Consider the following 15,808-nt stretch of genomic DNA (forward strand, 5'->3'; position numbering starts at 1 on the left):
GCGCTACCACGCCCGGCTGATTTTTTGATTTATTGTAGAGATGAGGTCTTGCTGCCCAGGCAGGTCTCGAACCCGCAGGCTCAGGCAATCCACTCACCTCAGCCTCCCAAAGACATGGGATTACAGGCTGAACCACTAAGCCCGGCAGAAAACCTTTTTTTATTAACTTAATTTTACTAACTCACTGGGAAGAAAAAAAAAATCAAGCAAGACCCATACTAAAAGCAAATGTAATGTATAAACTGACTTTATTTTTTTTTACTTTTAAATTTTTTTTGAGTTGGAGTCTCACTCTGTCGCCCAGACTGGAGTGCAATGGCTGCTCCCAGCCACTGCAGCCTCGACCTACTGGGCTCCGGGTGATCTTTCCGCCTCAGCCTTCAAGTAGCTGGAACTACAGGTGTGCGCTACCACACCCAGCTAATTTTTGATTTATTGTAGAGATGAAGTCTTGCCAAGTTGCCCAGGCGGGTCTTGAACCTGCGGGCTCAGTAAATCCACTCACCTCAGCCTCCCAAGGCGCAGGATTACAGGCTGAGCCACCGAGCCCGGCTGACTTTATTTTTTAAACATAAAAAGTTTCAACTCATCTGCTTCTTAAATTAAGAAGAGTAAACCATAAACCTGTATTTGATGAATCCTGCCATCAAGAATTTTTATAGACCCACATTATAAGAAGTAGAGGACAAAGAGAGTGATGACAAGAGTCCCCAAGAGAGAGTAGGGGTGGGAATAGGGAAGAGCTATGAGAGTAGAGGCCATAGGAAGGACAACTTGTTCTGTCTCAATCCCAAGGAAGGCCTGCTCAAGAAAGGGCTCTACTCCAAGAGTTTGTCAAAACTTCCCTCTAGTTGGCCTCCCATTCCACTTCTAGTTGTCTGTATAAACTTTGACTGGTCTTCATGGGGGTGGGTGGTGACAGGAAAATGGGGGACCAAAGCCACATCTTAGAAAACCAGTCATGGGCAAAGGAAGCTAATGGCTCAGGGTTCGAGACTCCCACACCTGCATTTCCCAAGATCATACTCACCACTGACTTAGGCTGAAATGATCAAATACAGTGTTTCACTGTCCAAGAATTATACAATATATAAAGGTTGTAGGCTGGGCTTGGTGTCTCAGTCTGTAATCCCAGCACTTTGGGAGGTTGAGACAAGTGGATCGCCTGAGCCAGCGGGTTCAAGACCAGCTGGGGCAACTTGGTGAGACCTCGTCTCTACAATAAATAAAAAATTAGCTGGGTGTGGTAGCGCACGCCTGTAGTTCCAGTTACTTGGAAGGTTGAGGCGGAAGGATCACCGGAGCCCAGCAGGTCGATGCTGGGGTGGCTATGAGTACTCCAGCCTAGGTGATAGAGCGATACTTCAACTCAAAAAAAAAAAAAATAAAAAAAATAAAACCCCTTCAGGGATCCAATTGTAAAAATAACTACAAAATGAGTAGATGGACCTCATTCCTCATGTGCTTTCTGTTAAAGACAAATATGCTCTCCAAAATGAAGGAAGTTAGGAATTCTTGGGAAATGTGGTGTGTGACCATTTCCACCTCACTGGGAATTAAGTTCACTTCCTGCTCAATGTGTTGGGCAAGTTCTGTACTCACCCTTCCTCCCCACTATTCACCTTTTACTTCTACATACTCTGATGTGCTAAGCTGCCTGGCACAGCCCTTTCACCTGTTTTCCTATCATGACCTGAGACAGAAAATGTGAAATTTCTCTGGAATATTTCATGACTCATAACAAGTTCAAATCTTTTGTGTGGCCTGCAGGTCAGCCATGAAGTACTATACAGTGAACAGAAATGATTACATTAAGCTATAATATTAATAAGCAGACTGTCAAAAAGACATTATATTTTAAGGTGCCAAATTTATCAAGTGACCTAAAAAATACTGCTTAAACCATCAGAAACCGAGCCTAACAGAAAGAACATTTTATGTTTTGAAAACTAAAAAGAAAACTTTTGTGATATACATAAAATTAAATCTAACATAACTTTCTATATAACAACTATGCTAACTTTCCATCCCTCCTTCAAGTATTTCTTATGCAGTAATGCTTTCTTCAAATGGTATTTTACTAAGTGCAATGGATTTACAATCTTTTAATAAAGTTGTTGCCATGGCACATGGCCCTATTCTAAGTAGCATGTGTTACAATTCTAAGTCAACTCATTAAACATTTAATTAGAAATCTGGAAAAAAAGTTTGCCTCACCTGTGACATTAGGATCACGCCTTGTTCTCCACTGAGGGACAAATACAGTAATGTTTCTGTTGCCAAGTTTCCAAAAATACTCAACTGCAATTGCAATTCCACGACAAGAAAAGAACTTTTTCAGACCATGGCTATAAGAAAATACATGAAATTTATTTCAGTTTAAGACAAATTTAAAGCAGGTTTCACTATAAAAAGGCAAGATCTATATACAACAAAAAGAATAAAAACAAAATTTCTTTAATACTTTTACATTTTCTGGGCATTTATAGTTGTGTAGTGTAAAGCTAAGATAGAACCCACTGTAGGAGGTATAACTTTTAATAGTCTTATGATTATTTGTGCATTTTGTTTAGTTGATTTAATTAGGCATGTTGTGGTACAAGGAAGTGAACTTCATGCTAATGCTTGCTTACTGTATTTTTTTGAGTTGGAGTCTCACTCCATCGCTCAGGCTAGAGTACAGTGGCTTGCTCATGGCCACCCCAGCATTGACCTGTTGGGCTCTGGCGATCCTTCTACCTCAGCCTTCCAAGTAGCTGGAACTACAGGCGCACGCTATCACATCTGACTATTTTTGTTGTTGTTGGTTTATTATAGAGATGAGGTCTCGCCAAGTTGCCCGGGCTGGTCTCGAACCCGTGGGCTTAGGCAATCTACCCTCCTAGGCCTCTCAAAGTGCTGGGATTACAGGGTGAACCATGGAGCCTTGCCCTTTTTTTAAAAAAAAGAGTTCATTCTACTGGGGGGAAATAGCATTTTTAAGTCCTCTAAGTATTGTCCATGAATTTTATTAAGAATATCTGCTGCTGATGCAGAAACAGTTCAGTAGCTGTGATGATGCCTCTTCCCTGTGACATAGGAGAGGGATAAAGCTGTTACGTGATCATCAGCACTGCCATCTCCAAGGTTGCTGTTGTCTCATGCCCCAGGGGGGCTTCATTCCTTTATAAGGAAAGGCCACATCTACCTAGTTTACAGCTTACAGGAAAAAGTTGAGGGCAAGATTCAAATGAAACTAACTGGGAGCTTTGGAAGGCGATTTTGTGGAAGACAGCAGACAGCAAAGGAAAAAAGGTAAACAAGGAACAGCATAGAACATAGGCCAAGCACACTTTTTCTGTAAAGGGTCATACAGTCTCTGTCACACCACCTAACTCTGCCATTATAGATGAGGCAGCCAGACAACTGTAAATGAGTAAGTATGATGGCCATGCTCTATATTTATAAAAACAGGTGGAGGCCCTGATTTGGCCCATTGTTTCTAAATCTGGTATAAAGGGTTAAAAAGTGCACCCTCCCTCAAATCCATTAATACATTTCTTTTTTTTTTTTTTGAGTTGCCCAGGCTAAAATGCAGTGGCACACTCACAGCACCGCAACCTTGACCTGCTGGGCTCAGGCAATCCTTCTGCCTCAGCCTTTCATGTAGTTGGAACCACAAGTGTGCACCACCATGCCTGGGTAATTTTTTGATTTATTGTAGAGACGAAGTCTTGCCAAGTTGCCCAGGCTGGCTGGTCTTGAACACCTGAGCTCAGGCAATCCTCTCACCTCCACCTACCAAAGGACTTACAGGGATAAGCCACTGTGCCCACCCGTTAACACATTACTAAAGACAGAAAGAAAAAGTATTTAGATTTTAATCTCTAGCAGTAAACTGGAAGGGGGGGGTTAAAAAAAAGAATGTTTTTAAAAAGTTTAAAACTCTGCAGGTGGTAATCTGTGTATTCATTCCTCTATTCATGGGTATTAGAAAGAAAAAAGATCAAAAACTCAAACTTTGATGCTACAATGTACAGGATCAGCATAATTTATTTCCACTGCTTCAGTGATCATTTATATGCCAACGACATTCTACATCTTCAGTCCCGTCTTCACTCCATGTCTAGCAGCACACATCAAAACTGCTTTGTGGAAACTTATTTCACTTCGAAGTCCTGCCGTAGGGGGCACATGTGCCCCAAGGCAAACACCCAGGCTCTAATTCCAACCTACCCTGAAAACTCCAGTATGATTAACCTTCAAAGGCACTATTCTTCCACACAAGTCCTCTGCCTGGCTTCCAGGTCCCCAGCTCATCTGACTAGTCAGAAAGGATCTGGCCATGGGAAATGCTCATCAGGACGTATAAGCATACTCTTGGTTTTGGTCAGATGGTCTTGTCATCTCAACCCCCTCCCACCCTCAGTTGTTCCTTTTGTTGCTTTCTTTGTGTGCAGAGCTCTTGCATCTTTCCTTGCTCCTTCAAATGTCTTTGGGTCTGAAATTCAGGCCCTCTTCTTCTATAAAGCTATCTCTACACATAGGCCTTCTATCAGCCTCCTTCCTCTTCTCTGACTTTCTATCCTGTATGGTACACTTGAATCACAATTCCTGTTAGAGATGAAAAGGAGACACTGAGAGAAAGAGCAGCCTGCCTGTGTTGCAAAGCCAGAAGGTGGATGAGCTGGATCAGACTCAGCTTCCTCACTCCTGGTCAGTGCCCTTCCCACCTCAACTGTATCTATGTTCCTCAAGAGCAAGGCTGAGTTGGACTCTTCACACCATCTAAAATGGTGTGAAATTCAGAACAGCTACTCACAAATTCCTCTTTTTAAAGGCTAATGGCCATTTTCTTTTTCAATGAACCATAAGTAAGAGACTACAGAGGCTCTTACCCCAGAAAATATATGCAAGTGAACAAACACATTCTTAATGAATTAATTCAGAACTGTTTTGTTTATCTGAAAACACTCAAATATGGCAAGAGTATAGAAATATGACATTTGTAACTAGAAAAAAGACTGAGAGTGGTTTTTTAAAAAAGGAGGCCCTTTTCAACCTCTGAAAAATAATAAATCATTCCTCACTCTAATTGTTTAACAGCAAAGGACAGGCCTAGAGTTAATGTCAACCACAGCCCTAACATAAAAATCCACAATAGATCTGCCTACTGGTTCTTAGAAAAACCATATGTTTGGTCTTCAAAAGTGAGATAAATGCATTGAAAATCTGTAACGTGCCTCCTTGTTTATTCAATAGATACACATGTGTTTGTTACCTACTTTCTCTCTTTTCCTTAAATGCTTCTGTTGATGGCAACAGTAGAAACTGGATTGAGGTGGAATACCCAGTTCTTTTCCACTGGGCCACTTAATAAGGGCAGAAATGTAGAAAGATTAATTCTGCTATCCTGGACCCCTCATAAGCTTAGAAAAGAATAAATGGAGCTGCTAGAAACATCAGCTCTAAAGTAAGTTCCAAAGTATTATTCTGTGATATGATCCTATCATTTTTGATACTCTAAAAAAAATCTCCAGAACTGAACTAAAACAGTGGTTGAAAATTCTGGTAAAAAACATACAGATTTACCTGGGGGGAAACATACTACTCCCCCCAAAATCAAGTTGAGCCAAATTATTGTCCTCAAAATGATAAAGAAGGTCCACCAAAGGATACTTCCTACTTAAAGTCCTATACACCAGCGGTCCCCAACCTTTTTGGCATCAGGGACCAGTTTCATGGAAGACAATTTTTCCACGGACAGGGGTGGGGAGGATTGTGCAGTCAAACCTCACTGCTAATATTAATCTGCACTTGCAGCTACTCCGCAGCGCTAGCATCACCACCTCAGATCATCGGGCATTAGATTCTCATAAGAAGCAGGCAACCTAGATCCCTCGTATGCGTAGTTCACAATAGGGTTTGTGCTCCTATGAGACTATCATGTTGCTGCTGCTAAGACAGGAAACAGGGCTCAGGTGGTAATGCCAGCAATGGGGAGCAGCTGTAAATACAGATGAAGCCTTACTTGCTCACCCATCATTCACCTCCTGCTTTGTGGCCCGGTTCCTAACAAGTCAGAGGGGCACTGGGTCGGTGGCCCAGCAGGATGTTGCCATGTAAACCCAAACCAACAGTGTATTTTGATCTAGAGACAAAGTATATATATACACAAAGTATGTATATAATAACACTTCACTAATTATGGGCAGGTCAAAGCTCTGGGGCTTCCAGCTTCCAATGCAGAACAGCTGTCAGGCATGGGAGGTTAGGTGTACAGGCCTTCAAGAGAGATTTTATTATCACTATTATTATTTTAATTTTTGTAATAAATAAAGACAAGGTCTTACTATGTTGTCTATGCTGGTTTCAAACTCCTGGGCTCTCGCCTCAGTCTCCCAAAGTGCCAGGATTACAGGCATGATCCACCACCACACTGGCTTCAAGAGATTTTAAGCTCCTGTTTCCATAAAATTGGTTAAAAGTTATATCACCTGACTGTTTGCCATATTATAGCAGGCAGTCAACTAAAAGGCAGTGTTCAAAGCAGGAGGAGAGACAGGTGACACATAACTGATTAAAAACTCATGGCAGTCATAAAACAAGACCGAGCAGTGAGGGGAAATGGAAAGCCCTTTCTGAGTTACCCAGCTTCCAACTAATAAATACAGCCATGGAACCCCGACATGGAAATACTAGCTTGAAAAAGGGTTAAAAGATATTAAGTTAGTGAAGGGGCAAACTTTATCTACATGAAAAATTCTCACCCTAGATAAGTCAGGTGCTCTTATGCTGAAGTTTCAGGCTGACAGAACTGAAATGTTACTTGGCCACCACTGTGAAGTCTTGTCATGCACCGCAAACAATTTCCACTTACTCATCATTTGACTCATTGTGGTGACAAGGGGGAAAAAAACAAGTAATGATATACATAATTGGCAGCATTAAGAAGGGTATTTTGGAATTTTTCACAGGTGTGTGTGTGAACGAGCTCAGACATCATACTAGATAGGCAAATAAACAAAGGCTTTGCAAAAACACAGGGGAGGGTGGGCCTGAGCTGCTTTAGGGTGGGGTTCACACCAACAGACCTATTGCTTAACAACTCAAATTTCCTTTTAACTACTTCCCCAACTAGTTGGGTCAAATGAGTGAGCTTTACTCAGCAGTGCTTATGAGTTAAGTATCCAATGATGTCAAGGCCTAAAAATTCCAACCTCAACGTCTGTTGCAGGAGACAGGGTATATGTTAGCTCTGGGAAGAGACGTTATGAGCCCAAGTCTCCTATCTGTGTAACCCTGGACAAGACATTTAAGTCATTTCTTTTTTGAGTTGGAGTCTCACTCTGTCGTCCAGGCTGGAGTGCAATGGCATGGCTACCGCAGCCTCGACCTGTTGGGCTCAGGCGATCCTGGGTTCAGGCAACCCTTCTGCCTCAGCCTTCCAAGTAGCTGGAACTACAGGTACACACTACCATGCCTGACTAATTTTCTGACTTATTGCAGAGACGAGGTCTTACCAAGTTGCCCCGGCTGGTCTGGAACCCCTGAACTCAGGCAATCCTCTTGGTACAGCCTCCCAAAGTGCTGGAATTGTAGGCTTGAGTCACTGTGCCCAGCCTTAAACCATTTCATGTTATGTAAATTATAAAAAATGTTTGCCTTAGAATATTGGGTGTAAGCATTATGTTTTTAAAAATACAGTGCTTGACACATAACAGATATTTCAGGTTTTTTTTTTTTGAGTTGGAGTCTCACTCCGTCGCCCAGACTGGAGTGCAGTATCCGCTCCCAGCCACTGCAGCCTCGACCTGCTGGGCTCCAGTGATCCTTCCGCCTCAGCCTCCAAGTAGCTGGAACTACAGGCATGTGCTACCACACCCGGCTAATTTTTTGATTTATTGTGGAGATGAGGTCTCACCAAGTTGCCCAGGCAGATCTTGAATCCGTGGGCTCAGGCAATCCACTCACCTCAGCCTCCCAAGGCGTGGGATTACAGGCTGAGCCACTGAGCCCGGCTGATATTTCAGTTTTAAGAGTCTAAATATTTGTTGTATTAAATATATGACCTCAGTTAAAATTTAATCTGAATTGACTGTTGGACTAGCAACCATGAAGCTATAAGTGGGTAGTAAAAAGTGACTTAAAAAAATCCTAAGCTGGGCTTGGCAGCATATGTGTACAGTCCCATTAACTAGGGAGAGGCTGAGATGGAAGGATCACTTGACCCAGAAATCCAAGTTCAGCCAGGGCAATATAGTAAGACCCTATGTCTTAAGGAAAAAAGGAAAGAGAAAGACAAATACTAATTTATCTTTAATTTTTTTCTTTCACTCATTTATCAACAAATCTTTATTGAGTGCCTATATGTGCCAGGGACCTGGATGTTGGAGGTATTCAGTGAGTAGAAGAGATACAAATCAGTTACTTCATGGAATCTGGTTTAACCAAATTCACACTTAATATTGAAGCAAATGATTTATAATAAGTTTGACTTTTCTTCCAACTTAAAATTTTAATAACGTGAATTTCATACAACATAAAATAACCATTTTAAAGTGACCAGTTTGCAGAGCCGGGTGTGGTAGCTCATGCCTGTAACCCCAGCTCTTTGGGAGGTGGAGGCAAGAGGATTATCTGAATCCAGGGGTTCGACACCAGCCTGGGCAAGTTGGTCTCTACAATAAATAAAAAAATTAGCTGGGTGTGGTGGCACACACCTGTAGTTCCAGCTACTTAGAAGGCTGAGGTAAAAGAACCACCTGAGCCAAGCAGGTTAAGGCTGCAGTAGCCCTGATTATGCTACTGCACTCAAGCAGTTTCTCCTCTGGAATAAGCATTCATTTTAATAAGTGATATTTTCAGAACAATCTACATCAAATTAAAGTCTGTCTTCTTAGGGTAACACACTCTTTTGTAAAAGTGTTATTTTTACACTAAGACATTTGTGAATTCAAAGAAAATGCAAATCTTTGCAAGATAATCAGTTAAAAAAAATTAATGCCAAGTCAGCTTGCAGGTTTTCCCTTAGTGTAATAATCAGTGGTTTTCAAAAGAGATGGTACAGTACTCACGGATGTTAGAATATATGTGGGAGTGTTTTGGAGTATCACAATGGCTGGGGAGGAACACTATGGGCAAAGTGGGTGGAACTAGATTTGCAAAACATCCTGTCATGGATAGATAGCACCACTCTTAAGTTTCAACAGTGACCCCTCTAGTTACTATTACAAAAGGTCTTTTAAACTGGCATCATTGGCCATTTTTTTTTTAAACTTTGGTTTCACCATGTGGCTCTGTGAGCACTGGCCAGGTCACGTTTTCCTAGCTTTGGCCCCCTCCCCTACCTTGGGGAAGTGAATCTCTCCTTCTCTCTCTCTCATTTATTTTCTAAATAAACTATATTTGTCTAAGCCAAAAAAAGGCATTATTATCACTGCTCATTCTATGTTAATATGCATTTCTGTTAGCTGGGCGTGGTAGCGCGTGCCTGTAGTTTCAGCTACTTGGAAGGCTGAGGCGGAAGGAACGCCAGAGCCCAGCAGGTTGAGGTTGTGGTGGCCGGGAACGGTCACTGCACTCCAGTCAGGGCGACAGAGTGATTCTCCAACTCAAAAAAAAAAACAAACATTTATGATTCTTTGAAAATCAGAAAATCTTTCCACATACAGAAAAGTGAAAAAGATTAGTATTACTCACAATTGTGCCCTAAAGTTTATATCATCATTTGGTTCAAGAAACTAAAAATGAGGAACTTTTTTTTTTTTTTTTGAGTCAGTCTCACTCTGTTGCCCAGGCTGGAGTGTAGAGGCACATTTATGCCACTGCAGCCTCGACTTGCTAAGCTCAGGTGCCTTCCACCTCAGCCTTCCAAGTAGTGGAACTACAGGTGCACACCACCACGCCCAGCTAGTTTTTTAATTTATTGTACAGATGAAGTCTTGCCATGTTGCCCAGACTGATTTCAAATCCGCAGGCTCAGGCAATCTTTTTGTCTTGACCTCCCAAAGTGCTGGGATTACAGGAGTGAGCCATTGTGCCAAGAACTTGTATGATACTTGGATTTTGTATGGGTAACTGAAATTGTTTTACATTTTTTACCTAGATAATGCTATGTGGCTATGGGTCACTTGCTGGGTTTCCCTCCAATAGGGCTGCCAAAAAAACAAAGTGAAATGACAATGAACAGTATTACTGGGTAATGAAGATAAGCATATTGCATATATTTACTGCCTGTCTTCAAACTTTAACATCTGAAATGCTGGCATTTTCTTTTTTCTGTTAACAGCAAAACACAGCATCAACAATTCAGTCAAATAATAAAAAGCAAAAGAATCTTTATATTTAAAAAAAATACACACTAAAATATTTATGGATAAATGATACATCTGACCTTTCCTTCAAAATAATAGGGGTGTAAGGCAGTAGATGAGGGAACAGATGAAACAAGACTGGTTATGAGTTGACAGTTCTTGAAGTTGGGTGATGAGCCCGTGGGGATTCATTATATATGTTTCTTTGAAAATTCTTATGAAAAAATTCACAAATTAAAAAAATTACAAGTACATAGTAAATACATATTCCAAAAAGAAAGCTTATTTTTCAATCTCAATAGGTATTTCTAAAATCTCAGAGCATTAATCAATCTTTTAGAATTTCTAGGAAAGAGGTGACACAAACATTCAGCAATGCAGCAAAGCATTTTTAAGATTTGGCAACATCCCCCTTATTCCCTGTTCAAGTGTTCTGCTTCCTGAATTGTGGTTTCCATTAAAATGCCAGACCTTGAATATTTCTTCAAAATCAATGATATTAAGTTAAATTTGGCCTAATGCTGCCTCCATACATAGTGAACTGCAACCTCACTTAAGAGTATATTAGGGCTGGGCACGGTGGCTCAAGCCTGTAATCCCAGCACTTTGGGAGGCCAAGGTGAGAGGTTGCCTGGGCAACTTGGTAAGACTGCATCTCTACAATAAATCAAAAAATAAGCTGGGTGTGGTAGCACGTGCTTGTAGTTCTAGCCACTTGGAAGGCTGAGGTGGAAGGATTGCCTGAGCCCAGAAGGTCGAGGCTGCAGTGGCCATGAGAATGCCATGGGTAACAGAGTGAGACTCCAACTCAAAACAACAATCTAAAAGTACAGGCTTATAATAAATAGGTGAACCCCAACAAATCAAAGCAGGCAAATTGTGCCAAATGGTCAGATCGTGTCCATATTAAGCAAATATCTCACCACTCCATGCCCAACTATGGCAAGCACAGCTGTAACCAATCAAGCTATTTCTGCATGGCACTTCCTTTTCTTGTCTATAAATATTGCCTGGCCACTTTGCTGGGTGGAGCTCTCTGAACCTCTCCTTACTCAGGGTGCTGCCAGATTCATAAATCATTTTTTGTGCAACTCACCTCTGCTACATTTAATTTGACTCAAGTTTTCTTTTAACAATGGGGTGACTGGTTTTGAAAACTGAAAGCAAACCACCCAACAGTTGTTGAAATTACATGATAAAGATGTCCATAAAGACAGGACAAAAGGCAACAGATTGCTGCAACTGAAACTCAGACGGGTTAAATGACCTGCCTCAAATCAAACTGCTGGTTCATAGTGGAGTGGAGACTCTGACCCTCATACTCTTGTCAGCCACGATATTAAAATGTCCCTTAGAGAAGAAACCCAATTCCAGAATCCTAAGAGAAATTCCAAGACAAGCTAAATATAAATATTGGTTTTAATAAATATTACAAACTTTTAGTAAGAGCAGAGGCCCATGATGAAGCTCAAACTGACTAATTTCCTTAGAAAGAAAATTGCTATCACTCCATCAACAGAAGTGCATCACACCTATGAGTATTGCACCTCCTGGCAAGAGAGGCATAGTCCAACATAACAAGACAGAAAAATCTCTTTTTTGCCTTAAGTTCCATCCTCATATTCAGAATCTAATGGTACTCATAGTACTAAGAACCTACTGACTTGAAAAGCCTGTACATTACATATTACTTGGCAATGCAAAGTGAAAGATAAATTTTCTACCACCTCTTGCCCTTAGATGAAAGGGCAGTAAGTTCAGTGGGGGAAGCAAAGTTCATGGCTCTAAAAGATGGAATGACAAAACCTTTCCACCAGCTGGTTGTTTACTCAGGTAAACAACCCAGGTATAGCCCAGGTAAGACTATAGATCAACTAGACAGACACATAGGGTAGTTCCTAAACCATTCTGAGACAATGCTCAGGGCACTATTTAAAATTATAATTTACAGAGTGGACTTACGTAATTGCAACATTGCTCCCGTCTATAACAATGTGCTTCAAGTCTGTTCTCCCTGGTTCATTTTTTAATTCCAGCTTGTAAGGTACTTTCAGAGTATCTCGAAACCTTTGGACCCCTGTAACTGAGGAATCAATATGCTCAGAAGGTCCTCCCAGCCTTGCATCAGTAACTGAAGGTAACGCCATTGGTGGAGAAAGGGTTGAACAATTTGTCTTAGACTGAGGAGAGCTACAGCATTCTGAGCGTTTTTCACAGGCAGATTTCAGAGTATTTGGAAGTAAGTGTTCTGCTTGCTGTTGTAAACCATTTTCAGGAAAAACCAGAATTTGGGGCTGGTGACTTGAAGCTCCCCTTGAAACAAAATTGACTTCTTTGGGACTTGAAGGGGCAACAGAAGGCGAAAGACCATCAGTTTCAAGGTCTATGTTACAAATGTAGTTCTGGCTTAAGCCCCAGACTTCATGCTTCTGTTCTATTGGCACTGTTCTGAAAGTATTAATTTTGCAATTTGAGGTACATGGTTTAGCTTCTCCTTTGAATGGTAACTGAGAAAACTTTTCTACCATATTATGCTGTGTGTGAGTTTGTGTTTTCTTTGGAGGAGAATCTGTTGTAAGCTCATTTACGCTGCTACAAACATCTTTATTTTTGGTTTTGTTGGTCTCATACATAGTACCAGCTGAAAATTCTCTGTCTTCTTGGAACCTTTTATTTTCTTTTTCAATTTCCTCTAAGAGCAGTAATGGCTCAGTAGATGGCCCATATTCCCTAATGACTTTTTCAACAATTTCTTGGGAATAGCCCATGGTCTTAAAAAAATTTACAAGGATGTTGTATTCCATTTCCTCAGTAGTGTCTTTTATATCTGGACTTAAATTTTCAGAATCAGTAGAAGAGTCAGATAGGTCAACAACTACATTTCCAGCTGGTATCTTACCATCATGTAAAAGCTCCCCCTCTTGAACATTTTCCAAAGAAAACTGCTTCTTGGTATGCCTTTCTTCAGAATCAGAAGATCTTCGTTTGTGACAAACTCTCTCTTTGGAAAGTGCCTCTTCATCTGAGGTTAGACCATTTATTGGAACAAAAAGCACATCTGGTGAGCTAGAAAAGACTGTGTCCATTTGTTTTGTAAGCTCGGAAACAGGAGTCCCAGCTTTATTTCTTGCATCTTCCTGCAAAACAATTTCATCTCTGGAAATATTCAGCCCTGTGGCAGCACTCTGTATAAACTCTGTTTGTTGAGAATCTCTAGTTTCAACAATGTCATTATCTCCTATTTCAAACAGATTCTCCTCACCTTGTGTGAGTGTCAGAAGTTCTTTTTTCAAGGAAGTGGGCAAAATCAACAAATCCATTGTGTAATTGTCTGCACGGGCTTCAACAAATTGTTTAAATTCCCTTTTAACCTCTGATTCTTTCTGACTACTGGGTAGGTTCTCATTATTCTCAAAGAGCTTTACAAACTGTTGAATGTGACTCCTAGCCATGACCACAGCCTCAGCACTTCCTCTGATGCCAAGAAGGCCAATGTCCAGAATGCAGAGGTCAGCACAAGTATCCTGAATTAAGCTCTTCAGAAACAGGCTCTCTGCCCCAACAAAAATGCAGTGCATGGCCTTGGGGTAACATTCTCTTTCTTCTAGTTCAGGTTCACAGATCCCTTTAATATATTCCTGTAAAAAGAAAATAAACAATTAGATAAATTTACAAAAGCTCCTTATAGCACATACCAAGTTACAAATTTAATTACAAATGTTGCGCTGATTTTTATAAAAACCACAAGCATGCTGAAAATTTGGAAAAAAATACCTTGTTTTAAATAACATCAAAAATAGCAGATATAAATTGCTTAATCATCTTTAGAGGAATTAAAAACTTTTTATCTAAATCTAAAAGGCAGGTATGTGTAACATTTTAATTGTCTTGCCATGTGATTTTAGGAATTTGCCAAGCTAAAGGGTGATAAACTCAAGGCTAGAATTATTTATATCTATAAAGAACAAACATCTGGCCGGGCTCGGTGGCTCAGCCTGTAATCCCACATTTTGGGAGGCTGAGGCAAGTGGACTGCCTAAGCCCACAGGTTAGAGACCAGCCCGGGCAACTTGGCAAGACTTCATCTTTACAGTACATAAAAAATTAGCCGAGCATGGTAGTGTGCACTTGTAGTTCTGTCTTCTTGGAAGGCTGAGGCGGAAGGCTCGCCAGAGCCCAGCAGGTCAACACTGGGGTGGCCCTGAGCGTGCCACTGCATTCCAGCCTGGGAGATGGAGTGAGACTCTAACTCAGAAAACAACAAAAAAGAACGAACATCTTTGCTTGGTACCAGTCATTTATTACTTCCATAACATAATCAAGATATAAGATAAATCATTTACAAGAGAACAAACTTTGACTTGCTTTGTTACTATTACCCTTGGTTTCCAGATATAACAAGAACCTTTGGTTTTTAGATGTCTTAAAGGGATTTAGAAATAAATGCCGCTAAAGTGTTAATTTAATTAAAAATTTTTTCTATCTGGTTGGAACAATACAAATTTGTAAACTAAATGCGGACCTAACAGAACCAGAGAAAGCTGGACAGCACTACCGTTCTTAGACACCATTACTGAAGGAGGTCTAAGGATGGTGAGAAAGGGAATTTGGCTCATCAGCAATCAGGCTGCTACTGGAGGCAGAAGTGGGAAGCAAGTGGCACGCACTGAACAGACTTGTTAATAACTTTGGCTCTGGTTATCTGTGTCTTGGTCTCAAATTCCAGCCATATGACTTGTGCTACCTTGCTCAAGTTATTTAACCCCTCCGAGCCCAGTTTCTTCAATTGTAAAAGAGAGAAAAGCATAGTGTAATTGCAGAGATTTTGAAAGAATTCTGAGATAACGAATTTCAAAGTCCTGACAGTGCCTTGCACATAGTAAGTGCTTGTTAAATAACAACAACACTGTTACTTGAAATTATCGGTGAAAGCTTTCTGTACAGATACTTGTAAGAAATTAGCATAGTGCAGTAGCTCACATCTGTAATTATAGCATTTTGGGAGATCAAGGCAGGAAGATCACTTGAAGCCAGGAGTTGGAGAACCAGCCTGGGCAATACAGTGAGACCCCATCACTTTAAAAAAAAAAAAAAAGAGGAAAGAAATGACCCTAGAGATACCTCATCTATACTTTAAACTAAAATTAGAATGTCGTTACCAAAAACAGTGCTGTTTAAAAGTTAAACTTGTGCAGCACCAGTCCAAAAGAGGCTTTGTAAGCTTGTATCTACTATACACTTGCCATGTTGATGGGCACACATCTTCAGTTAGAATTTATATTCAAACGTGTGTACATATTCCATCTGTATCTATAATTTAGAACTACAACATCCCTGTAAATAGACGGAACACCAGATACATGAAGAAAATGTCAGAGGAAAAAGCATGACCTAAGCACTATGATGTTCAGCCAGGATTTCTTTGCTATCTTATGTCCTTCTGAACACACCTCGGAGTGTTTGTGTTCTTGGTGGTGAAGCATGGAGGTGCTGGACAGAGGAACTTAGTCTTA

At 40.7% G+C, this 15,808-nt stretch overlaps 1 protein-coding gene across 1 annotated transcript in view; it reads right to left on the reverse strand.

Moving 5' to 3' along the window:
- The window catches only part of N4BP1 (NEDD4 binding protein 1), a 52,950-nt gene that overhangs the window by 8,293 nt on the left and 28,849 nt on the right, over nucleotides 1–15,808 (reverse strand). Inside the window, exons 3-4 of the mRNA XM_008067514.2 lie at nucleotides 12,258–13,933; nucleotides 2,218–2,348 (exon numbers count right to left, since the gene is read on the reverse strand). Of these exons, the coding sequence (XP_008065705.2) occupies nucleotides 2,218–2,348; nucleotides 12,258–13,933 (1,807 nt within the window). The remainder of the gene's footprint in view (nucleotides 1–2,217; nucleotides 2,349–12,257; nucleotides 13,934–15,808) is intronic.

Source organism: Carlito syrichta, unplaced genomic scaffold (assembly GCF_000164805.1).
Source record: "Carlito syrichta isolate Samal-C Ts95f unplaced genomic scaffold, Tarsius_syrichta-2.0.1 Scaffold309650, whole genome shotgun sequence".
NCBI lineage: Eukaryota > Metazoa > Chordata > Mammalia > Primates > Tarsiidae > Carlito > Carlito syrichta.